Here is a 22,193-nt window from a genome sequence, read left to right on the forward strand (position 1 = left end):
CTGCACTTAGCAACTCTTGACACCTGAACCTCTACTCTTGGTCTAACCCACTCGAGTGCTTGAACCTGAGACACTGAAAAATGAATAGGTAAAACAATAAAGAACACCAGGCAGAAGGACAAGACTGAATCCAATGGATGCGACAGTAGTCAAAACAATGGAAGAGATTATTGCTGAGATATGAACGAGTGCATGGCCTTGCGAGTGGAATGTATCTGATGTGTTCACAACTCCCAAGATAGCAGGCACACAGGCCTGTCCAAAACATTGTACGTTAAGTTTCAACAATCACGTATCTGAAGCACTACTTGGCATCTTCAGACAGAGAGCCATCCCGAATGTGAACATAGAAGAATCAAACCAACCACTGGGCTTTATTTCTACAAGGATAGAAGTGAAAAGTAGGGATGTTATGTTAGAACTGTATCGAAGTTAGTTTAGAGCTACACTTAGAATACTGTGTGCAATTCTGGTCACCATACTATGAAAAGGATATAGAAGTACACAAACAATTCAAAAGGATATCAGAAATGGATGGGGTATACATAATAGGAAAGGATTGGAAGGCTGGGTCTCCGGCCTTGGGTGAATGCACAGTTTGTACATTGTCCCCAAGTCTACACGGGATTCCTCCGGATGCTCTGGTTTCCTCCCACAGTCCAAAGATTCGTAGGTCATAAGATTAGCGGAGTAAATGTGTGGGGTTATGAGAATAGTGTAGAGGAGGGGTGGACCTGGGTAAGATGCTCTGTCGGAGGGTCGGTGCAGACTCAATAGGCCAAATGGCCTCCTTCTGCACTGTAGGGATTCGATGTGGAACGCACTTCCACAAGGAGTGGCAGAAGCAAATAATACATATGCTTTTAAGGAGAAGCTAGACAAGCGTATGAGGAATAAGGAATACAGCAAGTCACCACTTTAGGTTGTCTGTTTAAGTCCTTTCAATTTAATGTCATGTTTGAAATTAGGTAGGTCCTCGCATTTAGCATTGTGGATTTGCACCAATACATTTAACGCAGCTTGTGAGGAAAAAATACTATTTTCATGATGGGATTTTTAAACTGTTTTCAACACTGAATTCCATGACTAGTTTCCATGAAAATTAAAGCTAATGCATTATCCTTATATCCACTGAGCAACTGCACGTACATGACAGATCTCCTATTGTATTGCACCTAGGAGTGCAGACTTATCACAGTGAAATCTTCAGAGACAATAGACAAAGGAATCAGGGCCTGGGCAGATAATTCTGCCCCATTTAAAGATGTACATTCCATTCTTATGCTCATTTAAATGCTTCAATTGTACAAGAAAGTAATCTCAGGATTTCCTCCTATGCCACATGCTGTGCAGTTTAGGAAAAAAGATTAAGGTGGTCAATGCATGTCAGAAGGGTTCATATTCAAAGATCATTGTGGCGGGTCCTGAAAGAAGGAACGGTTACATTAAAGAGAGAAAGTTTATTTATTAGTCACAAGTAAGGCTTACATTGACACTGCAATGAAGTTACTGCGAAATTCCCCTAATCACCACAGTCCAACGCCTGTTCAGGTCAATGCACCTAACCAGCATGTCTTTCAGAATGTGGGAGGAAACCGAAGCACCCGGAGGAAACCCACGCAGACACAGGGAGAACATGCAAACTCCACACAGACAGTGGCCCAAGCCGGGAATCGAAACCATGCAGACGCTACGACAATGGATGAATGAACACCGCTCGACAATCACCAGGCAAGACTGTTCTCTTCCTGTGGGGGAGCACTTCAGCAGACACGGGCATTCAGCCTCTGGTCTTCAGGTAAGCGTTCTCCAAGGCGGCCTTCACGACACACGACAGCGCAGAGTCGCTGAGCAGAAACTGATAGCCAAGTTCCACACACATGAGGATGGCCTAAACCGGGATGTTGGGTTTATGTCACACTATCAGTAACCCCCACAGCTTGCCCCCTGGACTTGCAGAATCTCTCTGGCTGTCCTGTCCGGAGACAATACACATCTCTTTAACCTGTGCTTAATGCTCCCTCCACTCACATTGTCTGTATTTTTAAAGACCTAGTTGGCTGTAGAGATTCGCATTCTAATCAGAATTCTCTAACTTGATTTTGTGTCTCTGTATGCCCTGTTTGAGAGCAGATTTCCACTCCATCTGACGAAGGAGCAGCACTCCGAAAGCTAATGGCATTTGCTACCAAATAAACCTGTTGGACTTTAACCTGGTGTTGCGAAACAGCAGTGTTAACCACTGTGCTACCTTGCCACTCTAGCCATCACTTGAAGTGAAAAGATATCAAAGTCCTTCAACGGTAGGCAAATAGAGCACTGGGATCATATTTAAAGCAATATGGCAGGAGGGCAGGAAAGGTCTATTTGAAATGAGAGATATGATTACCAATTAATAAAGCTGTTGGAAAAGCAGAAGGTTCAACTTTAATGGCAAATATGATCAGAAAAGAGGAAGGACACAAGAGAGTAAGATGAAAACTCTGCTTTCAAAGAGACACGAAAATTTTAAAACATTAAAATCAGGAAACAAACTTAGGGTCAACAATACAGAGTCAGGATTGACTGGTATACATTTAATTGCACAAGTATTAGAAATAAAATTGGAGAGTTGAAAGCATTAACAGTGGAGGAAAGCATTGCTGAGGTTTAGGCAAAGCTAAAGCTTAGCATTCCTGGTTATAAGCCTTTAACAAGAGGCATGGGGGAAGTAGGGTGGGGGGGCGGTGACAGAATTGGTAAAGATTTCAATCAGAGCACAAGAATGTATGCCTTAAGGAGAAGCACAGAGAGAATCCATATGAATGGTATTAGGAAAGAGTAAGGGAAGTGATCCAATTCTCAGTGCACATTACAATTCATCAAATAACAAAGACAAGACAGAGATAGAGAATAACCGACAGTTCAGAGAGAAACTGATTAATTCTTTGAGAGAAAAAGGTTGTGGTTTCAGACTACTGTACAAAAGAATGCATTTTAGGATTGTGAGCGTTTAAAGGAGGAAGGAATTTTATGCCAAGATGCTCATTACCATGGTTAGCAAAATATTAAAATCCTTTAAGACTCTGCAGTTAAACAGGAAAGATTTTTAAACAGGCACAATTAGCATTATAACAGGAAACAAGTTGGCAGTAACTGTCCAAAATAAACCATCGGCAAGTTAAACAATTTGTAATGTTTCTGTTTATTAAGGTAGAATGCACAAGGATCGAGAGGAAGTGAAAAGGAAAATGTTACAATGCGATCACATTCCAGAGTCAGTAAGCAGGAGAGATGACCTAAAGGGAGAGATATGCAAGGACAGCTGACCAGTAACACTGATTAATTTTAACCATCGCAAGATAGACAGGGGAGGGAGTCGCAGTGGGAAGCATCTTTTAAGAACTCATCCACGGCTGCACGGATGACAAAATGAAAACTAAAGCAATATTGTCAAATCAAGGGATGTCCCTGACATGCTATCGGTTAGAAGCAGACAGGAGGGGCCACGTGGCTCCAAGCTGAGGAAACACCCTTCTATTTGAAGTTATTATAGGCCAGGATAACTGTGCCCCGTTCCCCAACCCCGAGCTGGCAAATCACCATCAAATAAAAGGAATGTTCAGAGGGGAATAGTTGGATCCACGACTAATTCACCACATGCCCATTTCGGAGTGCACATAAATGTTAGATGATCACCAACAGATTTGATGAACATTATAACATAATGGAAATCATACACCAGTGCTTAAAGTTCCTGAAGTGACATTAGCATTTAAAGGATGGGTGAACAATTGCTGGTATGAACACTTTAAACACCCTTCAGTTAAAAAACAATGCACAAAGATGTGCAGGTTTACACGTAGAAGCATTGACAGCAGTAGAGTAGGCACTCCCGCTTGTGCAGAACCTCAGATATATGCGGGTTGCCTCTGCTGTAAGAAACAAGTCTCCAGTCAGATGAGAGAAACTGTAATGAAAACAAAAGAATTGGCACCATATTCCTCGCCCTGTTTGAAATCATGCTGCTGCCAGCTAGTAGCAGAGCAGCACTGACAGTGGTTATGGAGAAAACCATTTCTGAATGGCTTGTCTGCCCAGCTGGGCAAGGATCCATGAGAATAATGAAGGAACTTATAAAGAAAAGATTGGAAGCAGTGGAGAGAGAAAGAACAAGTCTGAAAGGAAACAAAAGTGATCACAAAACAATTTGAAATAGATGTGCTTCTTTTCTGCACTTCGACACAGATCTAAAACCATCAGGAATAGTAATGCTGAAACTTCCAAAAGGAAGTACAGACTCAGCAGTGTTCTTGAAGCAATACACTACCGCAAAACAATTCACTTCATTTTTTTCCCCCCTTTTGCCGTCACCTATTTTCTCTCCTCCTCTCCGGAGGGTATTGATTCTTACTGGAATGCAGTTCCACAGACAGCAGCAGCCTTTTGCTATCACACCCAAATATTTAATCAGAAATTTGCACCTCACCCTCACCCCATTCTCTGTTCCATATCCCCCTCCTCTCCCCAGCCCACAGCCTCATCCCCCCCCCTCCCCCACCGCAAAATCTTCCTCTCCCCTAATACTCTACCTTTCCCTTCAGCATTGTCGACCTTCCTCAGACCTGATCCAATTATCTCCTCACCTTCTATCACCAAGTGACCTGAAGACTGCACTTATAAATTACAAATTAAATTAGTGCGAACAAAAGGGCAACTAAATGCTGGAGATATTGCATTTAAAGATTTGTTGATAACTGCTCAATTAATCTTTTTGCTGATCAATGAACATGAGATCCCTTTGTAACAATGAACGGCCTTATCATAAAGCTAACTACACCTCTGTTAAAACGTTAAGTTCTTTTCAAATCTTTGAGTGCGCGCATATTTTTATAAAGGATCTGTTCCTACGAACTGACCTCCAGCCCTATGATCAAACTGCATGGTGGCACAGTGATTAGCACCAGGGACCCGGGTTCAATTCCAGCCTCGGATGACTGTCTGTGTGGAGTTTGCAAATTGCCCGTGGCTCAGTGGTTAGCACTGCTGCCTCACGGTGCCAGGAACCCGGGTTCGATTCCCAGCTCGAGTCACTGTCTGTGTGGAGTCTGCACATTTTCCCCGTGTCTGCGTGGGTTTCCTCCGGGTGCTCCGGTTTCCTCCCAGTCCGAAAGACGTGCTGGTTAGGTGCATTGGCTATGCTAAATTCTCCCTCAACGTACTCAAACAGGTGCCGGAGTGTGGCGACTAGGGGATTTTCACAGTAACTTCATTGCAGTGTTAATGTAAGCCTACTTGCGACTAATAAATAAACTTTACTTTAATGTCAGAGGGTAAATTCATGGAGTTACGGGGATAGGACCTGGGTAGGATTGTCAGTACAGCAGGCTCGATGGGCCGAATGGCCTCTATCTGCACTGTAGGGATTCTATAAGGAATTGCTTTCTCTCGCTGAAGACTATTGACAAAAAGATGGTATAAATCTCCAACGCAAATGAAAGATACACATTCCAGTCCGAAAGCAAACATGAATGCCTGTGCTTTGGTGTAAGAAATGGGAAAATGATGCCTCGTTGGTGCAGTTAGAAATCCTTTTGATGTTAAAGACTTTTAATCCGCACACAATCAGCCGATGTCCTGACCTAGAAATGCCCATTGCTCAATGAAATGACACAGGTTTCAGTTGCTCAACATTCTTCACCTTGAGCAGAAAGGACAGGGAATCACAATCAACCGATACATACCTGTAATAGTCATACAACTCAACAAAGACAGCTAGCTCTTCTAACGATACGTCATTCTTCTCCCAAAATGGAATAGTAGTGAGCTGTTTAACCAGTTCTCCAAGAAGATGTTTTGACTTCTGCACTCTCTCCAAGTACCGTGGTTCCTTTGTGAACAAATCCTCCAGAGTTCGAATGCTCCCTTCGACAGTCCGATTCAGGTCTCGAGCACTCTCAGAAACCTGCAAATAAACAAAATGTGAATTCAGAAACTAACCAAACAGGTTGAAAAATTGATTCTCTCTCCTTTTCATCTCTTTCTATCTTGCCTGTAGAACAGTAAGGGTTGTACCTTCCCTCTGAGTAGCTGAATTTGCAGCACAGGTGTGACCTACGTATTTTTTAAAATTAGGAATCAAACTGGCTACACAATAAATAATTCAGTATGCTCTGGTCTGTTGACGTTCAGATGCAATTTGATATGCCACGGTCAGCATACTCCTCACGACGCGCAAGATCATTTTTCTTCTAAAGCTTTTCACAAAACCTCCCTCAATTTGACAAAGTTAATGAAATATTAACAATATTCTCAAAATATGTCAAACAATTTTCTTTTAAAATATTTTGTAAAGAAAACATGGGAGAAAACTGAGGCAGTCACAAAGATTCTTCAGAGACGGTCACTGTGCCAGATCCAGTTTGACAAGAGAGCGTTGCTGCTAGCTCTGATTTTCTAGTGGACTGAAATGTGAGCAGCTCCAAAGTAAAAATCAAATCCCTTTAACAGATATACTGCATTAGGTTCCTATCACTCTTTGGGATTCAAGAAGCCCTTGACATAATGTAAAAGGAAACCCTTAACAAACCAAGCTCAACTCCTGAGGTGGTGCAAACAAGAGTAAACAATTCAGTTCCTCGAGCACGTTCCAACATTCAATTAGATCACCGTGGATCTGCAACTTCACTTCATCCACCACTTGGTTCAGTCACCTTAACACCCTTTTGCCCTAATAAAACTCTCTGCGTCAGCAACCTTTTGGGGAAGAGCATTCCAAATTTCCAGTCTCCTCGAGTTAAAGATCAACATTCCATTAGCCTTTTTAATTATGGAGACAGCAACACTGGCAGACGTAAATTAAGGTGTTATACGATAGTCTTAACTAGTGTGGAGATAATGAAAGGTAGTTTAACATTCCTGTGATGTACACTCATTGCTTGTCTGTCCACACCACAGGACCGTTGCCAGACTAAACTGGTGAATTAAGCTTTTGTTGAGTAGTTAGATTGGATTTAATTTTACTGAAGTTAAGAGGAGCAAAATCGCCTCTTAAGGTCCCAAGGGGTATTGGCAGGGTGGATGTGGAGAGGATGTTTCCTACTGTGGGAGAATTTAGTACGAAGTGTCACTGTTTAAAAATAAGGGACTAGTCAATTAAGACAGAGGAGGAGGAGAACGTTTATCTCTCAGAGAATTGAGTCTGTGGAACTCTGCTTCCACTGCTTTTTTGAGCAAGATGATTTTTCAATATTTTTAAGACAGAGCTAGGTAGATTCTTGATTAGCAAGTGGATGAAAGATTATCAGGGGTAGACAGTAATGTGTGGTTGAGGTTACAATCAGATCAGCCATGATCTTATTGTATGATGGAGCAGGCTCGAAGGACTGAATGATCCACTCCAGCTTCTAATTCATGTGTTAGAGAGTCAATTGCAAAAAATAAAACACAGACAGAAAAGGGCAGTGAAAGGATGGAAATCAGACGGGAGGAGTTAGAAAATCAGCTTTGGTAAGCATGGCAACTCATTAAAAGAGGACTTTGATTTGATTTATTATTGTCACATGTATTGGGATACGATGAAAAGTATTGTTTCTTGCACGCTATACAGACAAAATATACCATTCATAGAGTACATAGGAGAGAAGGAAAGGACAGAGTGCAGAATGTACAATTACAGTCATAGATAGGGTGTAGAGAAAGATCAGCTTAATACAAGGTAGGTCCATTCAAAAGTCTGATGGCAGCAGAGAAGAAGCTATTCTTGAGTCGGTTAGTACATGATCTCAGACTTTTGTATCTTTTTCCCAATGGAAGGTGGTGGGAGAGAGTATATCCGGCATGCATGGGGTCCTTGCTTATATCCTCTGCTTTCCCCGAGGCAGTGGGAAGTACAGACGGAGTCAATGGATGGGAGGCTGGTTTGCACGATGGACTGGGTTACGTTCACAACCCTTTGTAGTTTCTTGCGGTCTTGGTCAGAGCAGGAGCCATACCAAACCGTGATACATCTGGAAAGGATGCTTTCCATGGTGCATCTGTAAAAACTGGAGAGAGTTGTGGTGGACATGCCGAATTTCCTTAGCCTCCTGAGTAGAGGCATTGGTTGGCTTTCTCAACTATAGTGTCAGCATGAAGGGACCAGGACAGATCGTTGGTGATCTGGACACTTAGAAACTTGAAGCTCTCGACCATTTCCACTTCACCACCATTGATGTAGACAAGGGAATGTTCTCCACTACACTTCCTATAGTCGATGACTATCTCCTTCATATAGGATACTATAACTTGCTCATTTTTATATTGTTAGATTGACATAAATACGTGAAACACAAAATTCACCTTAAATGTGAAATAAAGTCACTCAATGATTCCTATCATTCTTTTTCTCGCCTAGTAATAATTCAGAAAATCTGAAGAAATATACATGTAAAAGACAATGCTACTGTATAAGTAGCATATAGGGCAGCTAGAATCAGTATCCATAAAAAAAGTGTTCAGGTCACTTAAGGAGTTACTGAACCAGAGAAGGCGTCCATAGCAGAGCCAAATTGCTAACAGGCCTCAATGGACTTATCCAAGAACATATGAGGAATTTGCTGCGTTTCGCCTTAATTCTTAAAATTTGGCCTCTCAAGCAGTTTTCTTGAGAATTGGGAGTTGGGAAAGGCGTTGCATTCCTTGGTTTATTCTCTTGTCTGCTATCCATCTCAAGCCTCAAAAACGGTTGTTTTGATAGTGCTGCTATTCAGATGGCTTGCTCCCTACTTAATGAATAATTTTACCCCACTTATGACATTTGCTGGATCATATGCTTGTGAATAAATAAATTTAGTAAACTTTTCATTTCAATATCTCAAGATAAATGGATTGAAACTGGCAAATACTGCTGATTTCAGTAACCGCAAGAATTACGTAGCTTTAAATTTGATTATATTTAAACAATGACAAGCTCCAAATGCTGTATATGTCTTTAATAATATGAAAAGTGCCCACTACAATTAAATGCTACATTAACATTGGCTTTAATGTTGATCGTAAACGCAGAGAAACTGCAGTTCATACAATACGAGAAGTACTTATCCCATCATTTGAGCCAGGGAGAGCAAAAATGCAGTAGTCAACAGCTTTGAAAGGTCATTTTGAAGTGCTGTTCTTGCACTTTAACATGCAGTACCACAATTGGAGGAACTTTTAAGCAACCTCAAATGCAACCAACTCATTTCACAAATTGAAGTCAATGTTCAGCAATGTCCCTGTAGCAGAGAACAACTTAAGGACTAGCACAAAACAACATGTTGCTCCATTTTATCCACAAGTTCAAAAATCAGAATTTCTCAACTTCATTAGATGTAGTTTCAGTTTTGCCATTCTAACTTCATATAAAGTATATTACTATTGAAGCAATCATGTACTGTTATATATTCTAACCTGTGCTGTACTTAGAAACAGGGCATCGAATTCTGAATTATTGTCCTGTAAACACTCGACAGCTTTGCTGAACTGTACTTTTCCCGTGGACAAATCACTGATGTCAAACAATATAGAATCAAAAATGAGGAAGCACAGAGTAAAGAAATGCCAATTGATTCATCCTGAATCTATAACATTGGTTCTCACCAGCCACGAGCTCTGCAAAAATGCTCCCAGTTCCAAAGATGATTGAGTAAACCTCCACAATTGAGTTCTACCACTGTCCATGTTCTCAACTGTTCTGCATAGACAGTACCACAGCAACAGAGTAACACAGGAACCGACTGCAATCAAGTATATCAAACCTCCAATCATAGAAACCCTACAGTGCAGGAGACCATTCGGCCCATCGCGTCTACACCAACAACAATCCCACTTAGGCCTTATCCCCGTTACCACACATATTTACCCTGCTAATCCTTCTAACCTACGCATCCCGGGACAGTAAAGGGCAATTTAGCATGGCCAATGTACTTAACCCACACGTCTTTGAAGTGTGGGAGGAAACCCACACAGACACGGGGAGAACGTACAAACTCTACAGAGAGTGACCCAAGCCAGGGAATTGAACCCAGGTCCCCGCAGCGGTGAGGCATCAGTGCTAGCCACTGTGCCAACCACTGCCGCCCTGATACTTCCATCCAGATACTTCATCAGCATAAAAATATTCACATTCATGCTAAAAATCCTTTCAATACAATTATGATCAAACAAATCCAACTGAGACCATTAAAAGACAATTTAAGAATGGAGCAAGCACCAGAAACTACAAGCTGCGCAAATTACCTCCTCTTAGTTTTTGTCATCTAATTCAATAATCCAAATGACAAAACTCCATGTAATGGACATTTCAACACCACAAATAATTGCCCCAATATCCTTTTCCTCTTCAGACCTTCTGTCCCAGATAGGACTTCATTTCTGACTTCATTTGAATCTGCAAATTAGGATTCTGCCACTGTCAAAACATATGCTCCTAACCAAAGTCCTGAACAAAATTCTCGATCATGATAGCAGCATTACTGCGCTAGGTGGTCTCCCATCTTCATAAATTTGTTATCCCGATACCCCATCCCATTCACTCATGTGCTTCAGAAGTACCTCTGCCTCTACCTCCTGCTCCTTTAAGGCCTCCCTAAAATCACGTTCTTTCACCAAGATCCTGTTCATTACTTCTAACATCACTTTCGACAAAAGGGTTGCCAGGAAGGTATGGCAAATGGAAAAGATGAGGAAATCTTACTTAAATTCTTCGCAGGATCATCTTTCAGGTAAACTATGCAGGACTCATTCACCGCAACAGAAACTGTGTGTTCTTAGAATTTTCAGGTTTCTCCCACTAACTACTGCAGCGTTGGTGAAAGTGGTACATTTTAGGGAGGGCCTTAAATGAAGAGTTAGAAAGACAGAAGTTTTTAGGAAAGAAACAGGGGAATGGGACTTAGTATGGTATGGGACAAGAATAACAACAAATTTATGGAGATGGGAGGCAGTAGTACCGCCATCAAGGTGAGGGAAAGTTTTCTTCGTAAAATATACATCCCAAACCAAATTTGAGTGTGGCAGAATGCTAAATCAAGAGCAATTCAAATAGTCACATGGGAAGTGTATCCAGATCTGTGATAAGAGTCATAGAATTATAGAGCCAGGCCCTTCGACCTAACTCGTCCAGTTTAGGTTTCCTAAACTGAACTAGTGCCATATGCCTGTGTTTGGTCCATATCCCTCTAAACCTTTCCAATCCATGTGCCTGTCCAAATGTATTTTAAATGTTGTAATTGTACCCGCCTCTACCACCTCTTCTGGCAGCTCATCCCATACACCTCTGTGTAAAGAAGTTGCCCCTCAGATCCCTTTTAAATCTTTCCCCTCTCACCTTAAATCTGTGCCCTCTAGTTTTGGACTTGCGTACTCTGGTGAAAAGACCTTGGCTATTCATCTTTTCTATTGTCTTTGGGGAATAAAATGAGATTGGGGCATTTTCATACAAAAAAAATGTCTAAAAGAACATTTTTCATGTATTTGGAAAAAACTAAAGTTGACAAAAACAAGACTGGTTCACCACAAAAAATATTAAAAGAACACTAATGATTTAATGTAACCCGATGGGATGAGTAAGCTCTGCTCAACTGGACGCTATTTAAAATGCATCCTACTGAAAATTGGATTTCAAACAATGCTGTGAAATCTGTTTCACTACAGTTTGCACTTTCAACGTCACTGCAGTATTAGAGTTCGAAAACATCTCATACACTGCGCTCCTATATTATGCGTGGATTAGGCATTGCTGCATGAGGTTATCTTTGTAATTCATTTTCTTCCTGTGCCATTTCCATCACCAAGGGGAGCAGGACGCAGCCAATCTGTAAATCTCTTTAGCTTGCAATCCAATCAATTTGAGGAGAATTAACATCGATCCCAAGAAGTCCTATTTAGCTAATGTTAAGCAGATGATGCCAGGCACAACAGCCATTTATCAAACATGAGGAATATTTCCAGCTGCTTCAAAGAACTGATATAATTCAAGCTAAATACAAGGTTTGACAGTTTGGTTTGCAAGTGGTTAGAACCTTGAATACCACAATAAATACAAGGGGAGTGCACCTTGGCAAGTGTCTGCGCTGATAACGGTTTTTTCGTTAAATATCCAATCCCTCATTTTCATGGACCCCTAACTGTAGAAAACTTGTACTCCCTGGACGTTAGTACTTACCAGGTACTCAACTCCGGTTATCGTGCGGTTCGCATGTCTCATCGAATAGGCAAGTCTGAAAATTCCATCACTGGTTTCACCATTACCGTAGAAACCAACAGCAATGCCCGCACTGAAACAACAAGAAATCCCATTACGATAAAATCTGTTCAGTTCATCAATTTCTCCAGATATGAATTCATTATTTGTATTAAAAATAGTACACAAAAAGATAATCTGGCAAGTACCCATCTCTTTAGAGGCTTAGAGGAATACCAATGCTATTCAGAGATAGAGGAACATATTACACATTGGCAATGTGAATAGGAAGGTAGTAGCAAAGGGTTGTACTTCACCCCTCATATATAATTAAGCATTCGAATACACTTTGTAATGTAGAAACGGTAGCAGGCCATTGCATCCATCCAGCCTGCTCTGCCATTCAATCAAATTATGACTGATCATCTGCCTCAACACCACTTTCCCCATATCCCTTGATGTCAGTCTTCAGAAATGTATCAATTTCTGTCTTGGACATACTCAATGATTGAGCTTCTATAGCCGTCAGTGGTAGAGAATTCCAAAGATTCACCACCCTCTGAATGAAAAAAATCCTCTTCATCTCAGTCTTAAAAGGCCCACCCCTTAACCTGAGATTATGACCCCCTGGTTTTAGACCCACCGGCCAGAGGAAATTATTCAATCTACATCCACCCTGTAAAACATGTTGTAAGTTTCAATGAGATCACCTCTCATCCTTCAAAATACTGGCCCCATTTCTTCAATTTCTCCTCATAAAACAATCTCGCCATACCAGGGATTAGTCTGGTGAATCTCCGTGGCACTCCCTCTATGGCAAGTATATCCTTCCCTAGATAAAATGACCAAAACTGTCCACAATACTCGGTGTAGTCGCACCAAGGCTCGATACAATTACATCAACACTTGCCCAAAATAATACAAATCAAGATATGGCATTACATTCACTTTGTTGGTTAATATTGGTACATATATATTCACTATTCCCCAACTTAGATGTCATCAGTTCTGTGTGTTTTCAGTTAATTCTACCGTTCTACAAGCATAAATAAAAACATTAGTTATGGCCAGATAGCGTTCTTGTTCTTCCCGTATTTTGTTTAGAATCATAGAATCCTACAGAGCAGGAGGCGGCCATTCGGCCCATCGAGTCTGCACCGACCACAATCTCACCCAAGCCCCATCTCCATAACCCCATGCATTTACTCCAGCTAGTCCCCCCGACACTAAAGGACAATTTAGCATGGCCAATCCACCTAACCCGCATGTTTGGACTGTGGGAGGAAACCGGAGCACCTGGAGGAAACCCACGCAGACACAGGAAGAACGTGCAAACTCCACACAGTGATCCAAGCCGGGAATCGAACGCGGGTCCCTGACGCTGTGAGGCAGCAGTGCTAACCACTGTGCCACTAAGAACTCCTACAATAGTGCTAAGAAGTGCTAGTGCTAAGAACTCCTGCAATATTCTTCTGACAAATAGCAAAACATTTTTCGCATATAACATCTTACCAAAAATAGTTGTTGAAAAACTAAATGGAAGTAACAGACTGAACTTTCAAAGATGGAACATAAAGCAGACAATATCAGATCTGATCCATCAGCCATGAGAAAAAACTTTGCTAGATTTTCCTAGCCATTAAACAAATCCAAATATCACAGTTTTTACAGCCCTGTCAAAGTTCAGAAGTCATGATGTGGAGATGATGGCGTTGGACAAAGTTCAAAGTACAAAGTTCAGAAGTTCCAGTGAATATTCTTTTAACGCACAAGCAGACATAACAGATCACTAGTATTTGGATTGCAAACCATAATCTTTTTGCGATTATAGTGAATTACATGCAGGTATGCTAAGATCTCAGCTATTCATACAAAATCACAAAGGTATATAATCATACAATAATCGCAGCAAATTCAAAGGTGCAAGTATTTTGACTTGTCCCACAGTATTGTCCCAGGGCAGAGAGGTGGCAGACAAATGCAAGGAGGTTATATTGAATTTATATGTCACTAATTTAGCCTCAGCTAAAATATTGCGTCTAGATCTGGACACCCTACTTCAGGAAAGGTCTAAAGACATTAGAGGGAGGTCCAGAAAAGATTCACAAGAATGGTTCCAGAGATGAAGAGAACTTTAGTTAAGATGACAGACTGGAAGTTAGAACTGTTTTCCTTAGAGAAAAGAAGGTTGAGAAGAGATTTAATAAAGGTATTCTAAATCATGAGGGATGTGGACAGAGTAAAAACTGTTTCTACTCATGAAAGGATCAAGAATATGACGTCCAAAGATGCGCAGGTTAGATTGATTGGCCGTGCTAAGTTGCCCTTTCGTGTCAGAGGGATTAGCAGGGTAAATACGTGGGGTTACAGAGATAGGGCCTAGAAGGGATTGTTGTTTGTGCGGGCTTGATGGGCTGAATGGCCTCCATCTGCACTGTCGGGATTCTATGATGGCACAGATTCAAAGTAAGAGCTGGAGTGATATCAGGAGAAACTTTTTACGCAGTGATTAGGGTTTGAAATGCATTGCCTGAGAGTTTTCATCGTCATCATCGTAGAATCCCTAGTGCAGGAGGTGGCCATTCGACCCATCAGGTCTCCACCGACCACAATCTCACACAGGCCCTATCCCTGTAACCCCATTTATTTACCCTGCTAATCCCCCTGACACAAGAGTCAATTTAGCATGGCCAATCAACCTAACCCGCATATCTTTAGACTGTGGGAGGAAACCAGAGCACCCGGAGGAAACCCACACAGACACAGGGAGAATGTGTAAGCTCAGGGCGGCACGGTAGCACAGTGGTTAGCACTGCTGCTTCACAGCTCCAAGGACCTGGGTTCAATTCCCGGCTCAGGTCACTGTCTGTGTGGAGTTTGCACATTCTCCTCATGTCTGCGTGGGTTTCCTCTGGGTGCTCCGGTTTCCTCCCACAGTCCAAAGGTGCGCAGGTTAGGTTGATTGGCCATGCTAAAAATTGCCCGTGTGTCCTGAGATGCGTAGGTTAGAGGTATTAGCGGGTAAAATATGTAGGAATATGGGGGTAGGGCTGGGGTGGGATTGTGGTCGGTGCAGACTTGATGGGTCAAATGGCCTCTTTCTGTACTCTGGGTTTCTATGATTCTCCACACAGACAGTGACCCAAGTATGGAATTGAACATGGGTCCCTGACGCTGTGAAGCTAGAGGAAGGATCAAGTGAAGTATTTAAAAGGAAATTAGATTGTTACCTGAAAAGGAAGAATGTGGAGAGGAGGTGGGAGAATGGCAGTGGGCAAGTTGCTCATTTGGAGAGCCGATGCAGACTCGAAGGCCTCCTCTGCAATCTAACAATTCCATGATAAATGCAAACCTTCAGCTATCTATCCCAACTTGTGCGGCACAGTCTATCCAACTGTTATTGCTTAATAAACACAGGTTCAGTAAAACGTCACGCAGTTCCAAGAAATCCTAATTTTCATATTCGAATAAGACATGTAGTTAGCTTTAGTCACTGCCAGGTTCCAGATGCTGAACGTTTTAATGACTCCAAATTCCAATTAAGTTGCAAACCTTGTCCACTAAGGACCCATTTAAATTGAATACCAGTTTTATTTTATTGCGAATCACTCGGTGACCTGGAAGGTGGGAAATGAGAGGCAAGGTGTTTTGAAAAGTCAGATGCTGTACTGTCCTTACAATAGAACATAACGAGATTCATTCGTTCTTGCTCATGCTACGGCTGCACATGGGAGCATTTCACAAATATCCAATGGCTACAAAATCTTTATCTATACCAGATGGTTTCCTGTGTTCTATTCTGGAACACTAAAATAAAAATGGCAAACTTGGAAATCTGTTCCAGCCTTACGTGATTGAACAATGCTGACAGTTTTCTTTATCCAAATTACTGGATAAGGACTTTTTTTTTAAATCTCGCAGAATGCAGACCATCGAAACAGGCCATTCACCCCAAATAGTTTCTGGGAGCATTTAGGCTCCACACAAGCCTCTGACTTTCTCGCATTGCCTGTGTACGTGTCTCGCTCCCTCTCTCTCACATTAATCCTCACTTTTAATGGCATCATCTTCACCTACTCCATACGGCAGAGTTCTACATCCTAGCCTCACCATGCAATTAAATTCCTTCCGAATTCTTTATGTGATCTGTTAGTGACCATCTTATTGTTACGATCAGGGGAAATGGGATAGATTTTAAAAACAAAGAGAATCGTATTTATTGCATTTAACCCAGTCTAAGTAAAATAATTAAATTGCTCCAAATCTCAAACACTCGCACCTCACACAGAAATAGATCAGAGACTGGGAGGAAAGATTAAACAATTTCAATTCCAATTAAGTTAAACAGGTTCAAGGATCCTGAAGGTTGAAGACGTGGCTGGCATCAGGCTGACCAAGATGACCCTCCAAGAATTGGAATCAAGTGCAGGGGGAAGTTGTTGAAGGGGGCTTTATTTTTCCTAGTGGAGACAGCAGGTCCTTGGCTGCAAAGGGGTGTGAATTCTTGCAATTATGAGAGTGAGAGAGAGACAGAGACAGACAGACATCGAGAGGGGGTGGGGGGAGAGACCGAGAACGGGAGTGGGGGGGAGAGAGAGAGAGAGAGAGAGAGTGAGAGAGAGAGAGAGAGAGGGGGTGGAGTGGGGGAGGAGAGAGAGTAAGAGTGAGAGTGTGAGTGTGAGTGGGAGTGAGAGAGAGAGAGGGGTGACCAAGAGGGTGGGGGGGTTGAGAGAGAGAGAGAGAGAGAGAGAGAGAGAGAGAGAGAGAGAGAGAGAGAGAGAGAGAGAGAGAGAGAGGAAACAGAGGGGGAGGACCGAGAAGGGGGGGAGGGGGGGGGGTGGTGAGAGAGGGAGAGAGAGAGAGAGACAGGCAGCGCGAGAGAGAGAGAGAGAGAGAGGGAGACAGGCAGCGCGAGAGAGAGAGAGAGAGAGAGGGAGACAGGCAGCGCGAGAGAGAGAGAGAGAGAGGGAGACAGGCAGCGCGAGAGAGAGAGAGACAGGCAGCGCGAGAGAGAGAGAGACAGGCAGCGCGAGAGAGAGAGAGACAGGCAGCGCGAGAGAGAGAGAGACAGGCAGCGCGAGAGAGAGAGAGACAGGCAGCGCGAGAGAGAGAGAGACAGGCAGCGCGAGAGAGAGAGAGACAGGCAGCGCGAGAGAGAGAGAGACAGGCAGCGCGAGAGAGAGAGAGACAGGCAGCGCGAGAGAGAGAGAGACAGGCAGCGCGAGAGAGAGAGAGACAGGCAGCGCGAGAGAGAGAGAGACAGGCAGCGCGAGAGAGAGAGAGACAGGCAGCGCGAGAGAGAGAGAGACAGGCAGCGCGAGAGAGAGAGAGACAGGCAGCGCGAGAGAGAGAGAGACAGGCAGCGCGAGAGAGAGAGAGACAGGCAGCGCGAGAGAGAGAGAGAGACAGGCAGCGCGAGAGAGAGAGAGACAGGCAGCGCGAGAGAGAGAGAGACAGGCAGCGCGAGAGAGAGAGAGACAGGCAGCGCGAGAGAGAGAGAGACAGGCAGCGCGAGAGAGAGAGAGACAGGCAGCGCGAGAGAGAGAGAGACAGGCAGCGCGAGAGAGAGAGAGACAGGCAGCGCGAGAGAGAGAGAGACAGGCAGCGCGAGAGAGAGAGAGACAGGCAGCGCGAGAGAGAGAGAGACAGGCAGCGCGAGAGAGAGAGAGACAGGCAGCGCGAGAGAGAGAGAGACAGGCAGCGCGAGAGAGAGAGAGACAGGCAGCGCGAGAGAGAGAGAGAGCAGGCAGCGCGAGAGAGAGAGAGACAGGCAGCGCGAGAGAGAGAGAGAGACAGGCAGCGCGAGAGAGAGAGAGACAGGCAGCGCGAGAGAGAGAGAGACAGGCAGCGCGAGAGAGAGAGAGACAGGCAGCGCGAGAGAGAGAGAGACAGGCAGCGCGAGAGAGAGAGAGACAGGCAGCGCGAGAGAGAGAGAGACAGGCAGCGCGAGAGAGAGAGAGACAGGCAGCGCGAGAGAGAGAGAGACAGGCAGCGCGAGAGAGAGAGAGACAGGCAGCGCGAGAGAGAGAGAGACAGGCAGCGCGAGAGAGAGAGAGACAGGCAGCGCGAGAGAGAGAGAGACAGGCAGCGCGAGAGAGAGAGAGACAGGCAGCGCGAGAGAGAGAGAGAGACAGGCAGCGCGAGAGAGAGAGAGACAGGCAGCGCGAGAGAGAGAGAGACAGGCAGCGCGAGAGAGAGAGAGACAGGCAGCGCGAGAGAGAGAGAGACAGGCAGCGCGAGAGAGAGAGAGACAGGCAGCGCGAGAGAGAGAGAGACAGGCAGCGCGAGAGAGAGAGAGACAGGCAGCGCGAGAGAGAGAGACAGGCAGCGCGAGAGAGAGAGAGACAGGCAGCGCGAGAGAGAGAGAGACAGGCAGCGCGAGAGAGAGAGAGACAGGCAGCGCGAGAGAGAGAGAGACAGGCAGCGCGAGAGAGAGAGAGACAGGCAGCGCGAGAGAGAGAGAGACAGGCAGCGCGAGAGAGAGAGAGACAGGCAGCGCGAGAGAGAGAGAGACAGGCAGCGCGAGAGAGAGAGAGACAGGCAGCGCGAGAGAGAGAGAGACAGGCAGCGCGAGAGAGAGAGAGACAGGCAGCGCGAGAGAGAGAGAGACAGGCAGCGCGAGAGAGAGAGAGACAGGCAGCGCGAGAGAGAGAGAGACAGGCAGCGCGAGAGAGAGAGAGACAGGCAGCGCGAGAGAGAGACAGGCAGCGCGAGAGAGAGAGAGAGACAGGCAGCGCGAGAGAGAGAGAGAGACAGGCAGCGCGAGAGAGAGAGAGACAGGCAGCGCGAGAGAGAGAGAGACAGGCAGCGCGAGAGAGAGAGAGACAGGCAGCGCGAGAGAGAGAGAGACAGGCAGCGCGAGAGAGAGAGAGACAGGCAGCGCGAGAGAGAGAGAGACAGGCAGCGCGAGAGAGAGAGAGACAGGCAGCGCGAGAGAGAGAGAGACAGGCAGCGCGAGAGAGAGAGAGACAGGCAGCGCGAGAGAGAGAGAGACAGGCAGCGCGAGAGAGAGAGAGACAGGCAGCGCGAGAGAGAGAGAGACAGGCAGCGCGAGAGAGAGAGAGACAGGCAGCGCGAGAGAGAGAGAGACAGGCAGCGCGAGAGAGAGAGAGACAGGCAGCGCGAGAGAGAGAGAGACAGGCAGCGCGAGAGAGAGAGAGACAGGCAGCGCGAGAGAGAGAGAGACAGGCAGCGCGAGAGAGAGAGAGACAGGCAGCGCGAGAGAGAGAGAGACAGGCAGCGCGAGAGAGAGAGAGAGAGACAGGCAGCGCGAGAGAGACAGGCAGCGTGAGAGAGAGAGAGAAAAAGAGAGAGAGAGAGAGACAGGCAGTGCGAGAGAGAGACAGGCAGACAGAGTGAGGGAGAGACAGACAGCAAGAGAGAGAGGGAGACAGATAGACAGCGAGAGAGATAGAGACAGGCAGCGAGCGAGCGAGAGAGACAGACAAAGAACCCACTCAGGTTCTTGCTTTTCCCCATTTCATTTTCTTAATCTCTGGTCTGCAGAGAAAAAAGATGTTCAAAGACTACAAGGATTAGCTGGGATATTCACACTGACCCTCCCTCTCCAACTACCAGAGACCCAAATATGGTCAGGTCTAATGGTTTTTAGTTGGCTGGTTTACACATTTAGATTACCAATATCAGTTTACACCAAGTCTCCAGCATAAAACAGGTATTCAGCCCAACTGGTCCAGAATGGAATATTTGCGCCACATAAATGTCAATCCAGTTCTCTTAATGTAATCCTAACAAACAAACCCCTTTCCCCCTCATACGTTTATCTAACTTAACCTTAAATGCATCATAAAGTGATGGTTGGTGGTCAGGATAGGTACTTTGAATTTGACACTGATCAGCCTGCATGGTGTCTGGAATGGAAAAGGTTGAATCCTCTGAAACGAGTTGGATACTGGTCAGGTCTCCTCTTACTCTCATTTCAGAAAGAAAATCCTGTCTGCTCAATCTTCCCCAAAGGTTGCATGCTCGCAATCCCAATCACATCCTTGTAAAATGGGCTCCAGCATTTCAATCATCTTTTTACACTATTCCAGTTCGATGTAAATTTAACATTTCTCTCAGTTTTATGTACACTATTCCTCTTTTCAAGCTCTTTAAACCAATCACTTGCACAGATGGCTATAATTTGCCTCAGTAAATGCAAAGCATCGGTGAGATAACACAGGTGGTGCCCAATTACAGGACAATGCTTTATGAATGTTAAGTTGCTCAAGTCTGGATCACAAAGTGGAGGGAAATAAATCTTGCCACCCGGAGTTACAACGCTTGTACCTTCTTTATGTTTACACAGATCCAAAAACCACTGCATCTTTGTAACTGCGTTTGGCAGTTTAAAAACGTACCGCAGATCATGGCACATAAGGCAGCCCAGTATAGGAGACAACTTCACTTGTTTGGCAAAAATCATGCTCTTGCAAATACTCGGCATAAAAGGCAACCCCCCCCCCCCCCCCCCCCCCCCCACCCCCAATCCCACCTTTTCAACTGCAAAATACCATACCCATGCTAGTAATTGGATATTTTTTTCACTCCAGAAATGCATGTTTTATTTACCTTGTACTGTAGGTCAGCGCATGGGACCAAGCCAGCGATCCAGGCTGTGTTGCAAAGATGATATGCAGGAGTTTAAGACACAGCCGCACAGAGCATAGTGCGCATGGCATAGCAAGCGACGAACAGAAATAAGTCCTCGAGCAAAAAGAGTGAAGCATGAAGCTGCTTTCAAGCTACAAGTGGCAACATTTGCTAGCTTGTCAAATAACTGTGCTGCGGCGAGGGAACTCTGTTCGTGAAGTGACCGGTGCAAAAATGGGAGAAGGAATCCGCCCTGAAGAAGATGCCCAAGGCCAGATGCTCCATGAGAACAGGGAACTCTCACTGGCCTGATTTTGAGAAGCATGCATGGGAATGGGTCCTCGAACATCATCAGAATCATTACATCGTCACCAGGAATCAATGCTTATACACGCATTTAAGTGGGTCAAATCAAACCCCGGGTGCAGCAAAGATTTCATACCAACAGCTGGCTGGTGAAGTCACTTTATGGAACAAAACCACTAGTGTTGCAACAGATGACAAAGATTGCAAATTTACCAAAAGACCTGACTGCCAAAATTACCATTGCCAAAGTTTCCGAAGATTCATCAAACAGCGGCAAAAACACAAATACCCACCAAGTCACATCAACTCAACAGGCGTGGAACACCCATGAATTCCAATATACCCAGTGATGGAATGAATCGTAAACAGTTCGAATGAAAACGTGAGAGCATGAGAAGACAAGATTCACGGTAGCACTTGTCTGCATGGCCAAGAAAATTAAATTAGAATATATGGCAATTTCTCAATTTTATGGACAGGCAATGTCAAAATTCAAGTTTCTTGCAGAAACGTTTGTGCATGTCCATATAGTTGGATGCATGAGGATGGATAATGTGTAGAATAGGCATCCCTCTGGCCTATGTAAAGAATGTAGCTTTATTGTGGGACATATTTCGATCCCACTTAAACTGATAAGACCATGAAGTGCTTGTGAAAAAACCCAGGGGGCCTATCATCCATAGTTCAAGCTTTGGATGTGTGTTTCAACAAGCCAAAGAACACTTCAGTATCAAATGGAATAGGTGGATGGTTCACAGAGAAAAAAAAAGCTTCACAGCGAATGGAAGTGTGTGCGCTGCTCCGCATGGTTTCCATATAAAATCTTGGAATGCTACATGTGCACCAAGTATCATCAGATTGTTCAAACATGCAATTTGATGGAAGACGACAATGATTTGTTGCGGTGGCATGATTTTGAAAGCAAAAGTGCCACATCTGATCCAGAGTAGGATCCTTGTGATGATGCCATAGCCAAAGTGACCTGCAAAGTATTACATGAATAGGGCGGCACGGTAGCACAGTGGTTAGCACTGCTGCTTCACAGCTCCAGGGACCTGGGTTCAATTCCCGGCTTGGGTCACTATCTGTGTGGAGTTTGCACATTCTCCTC

At 44.4% G+C, this 22,193-nt stretch overlaps 1 protein-coding gene across 6 annotated transcripts in view; it reads right to left on the minus strand.

The window, feature by feature from the left end:
* ttyh3a (tweety family member 3a) overlaps positions 1–22,193 on the minus strand; it is a 175,313-nt gene that overhangs the window by 76,801 nt on the left and 76,319 nt on the right. For all 6 annotated transcript variants that reach the window (XM_078240067.1, XM_078240070.1, XM_078240068.1 and 3 more), the window contains exons 3-4: positions 12,164–12,275; positions 5,724–5,944 (exon numbers count right to left, since the gene is read on the minus strand). In XM_078240067.1, the coding sequence (XP_078096193.1) occupies positions 5,724–5,944; positions 12,164–12,275 (333 nt within the window). The remainder of the gene's footprint in view (positions 1–5,723; positions 5,945–12,163; positions 12,276–22,193) is intronic.

The sequence above is a fragment of the Mustelus asterias genome, chromosome 23, assembly GCF_964213995.1.
Source record: "Mustelus asterias chromosome 23, sMusAst1.hap1.1, whole genome shotgun sequence".
Classification (NCBI taxonomy): domain Eukaryota; kingdom Metazoa; phylum Chordata; class Chondrichthyes; order Carcharhiniformes; family Triakidae; genus Mustelus; species Mustelus asterias.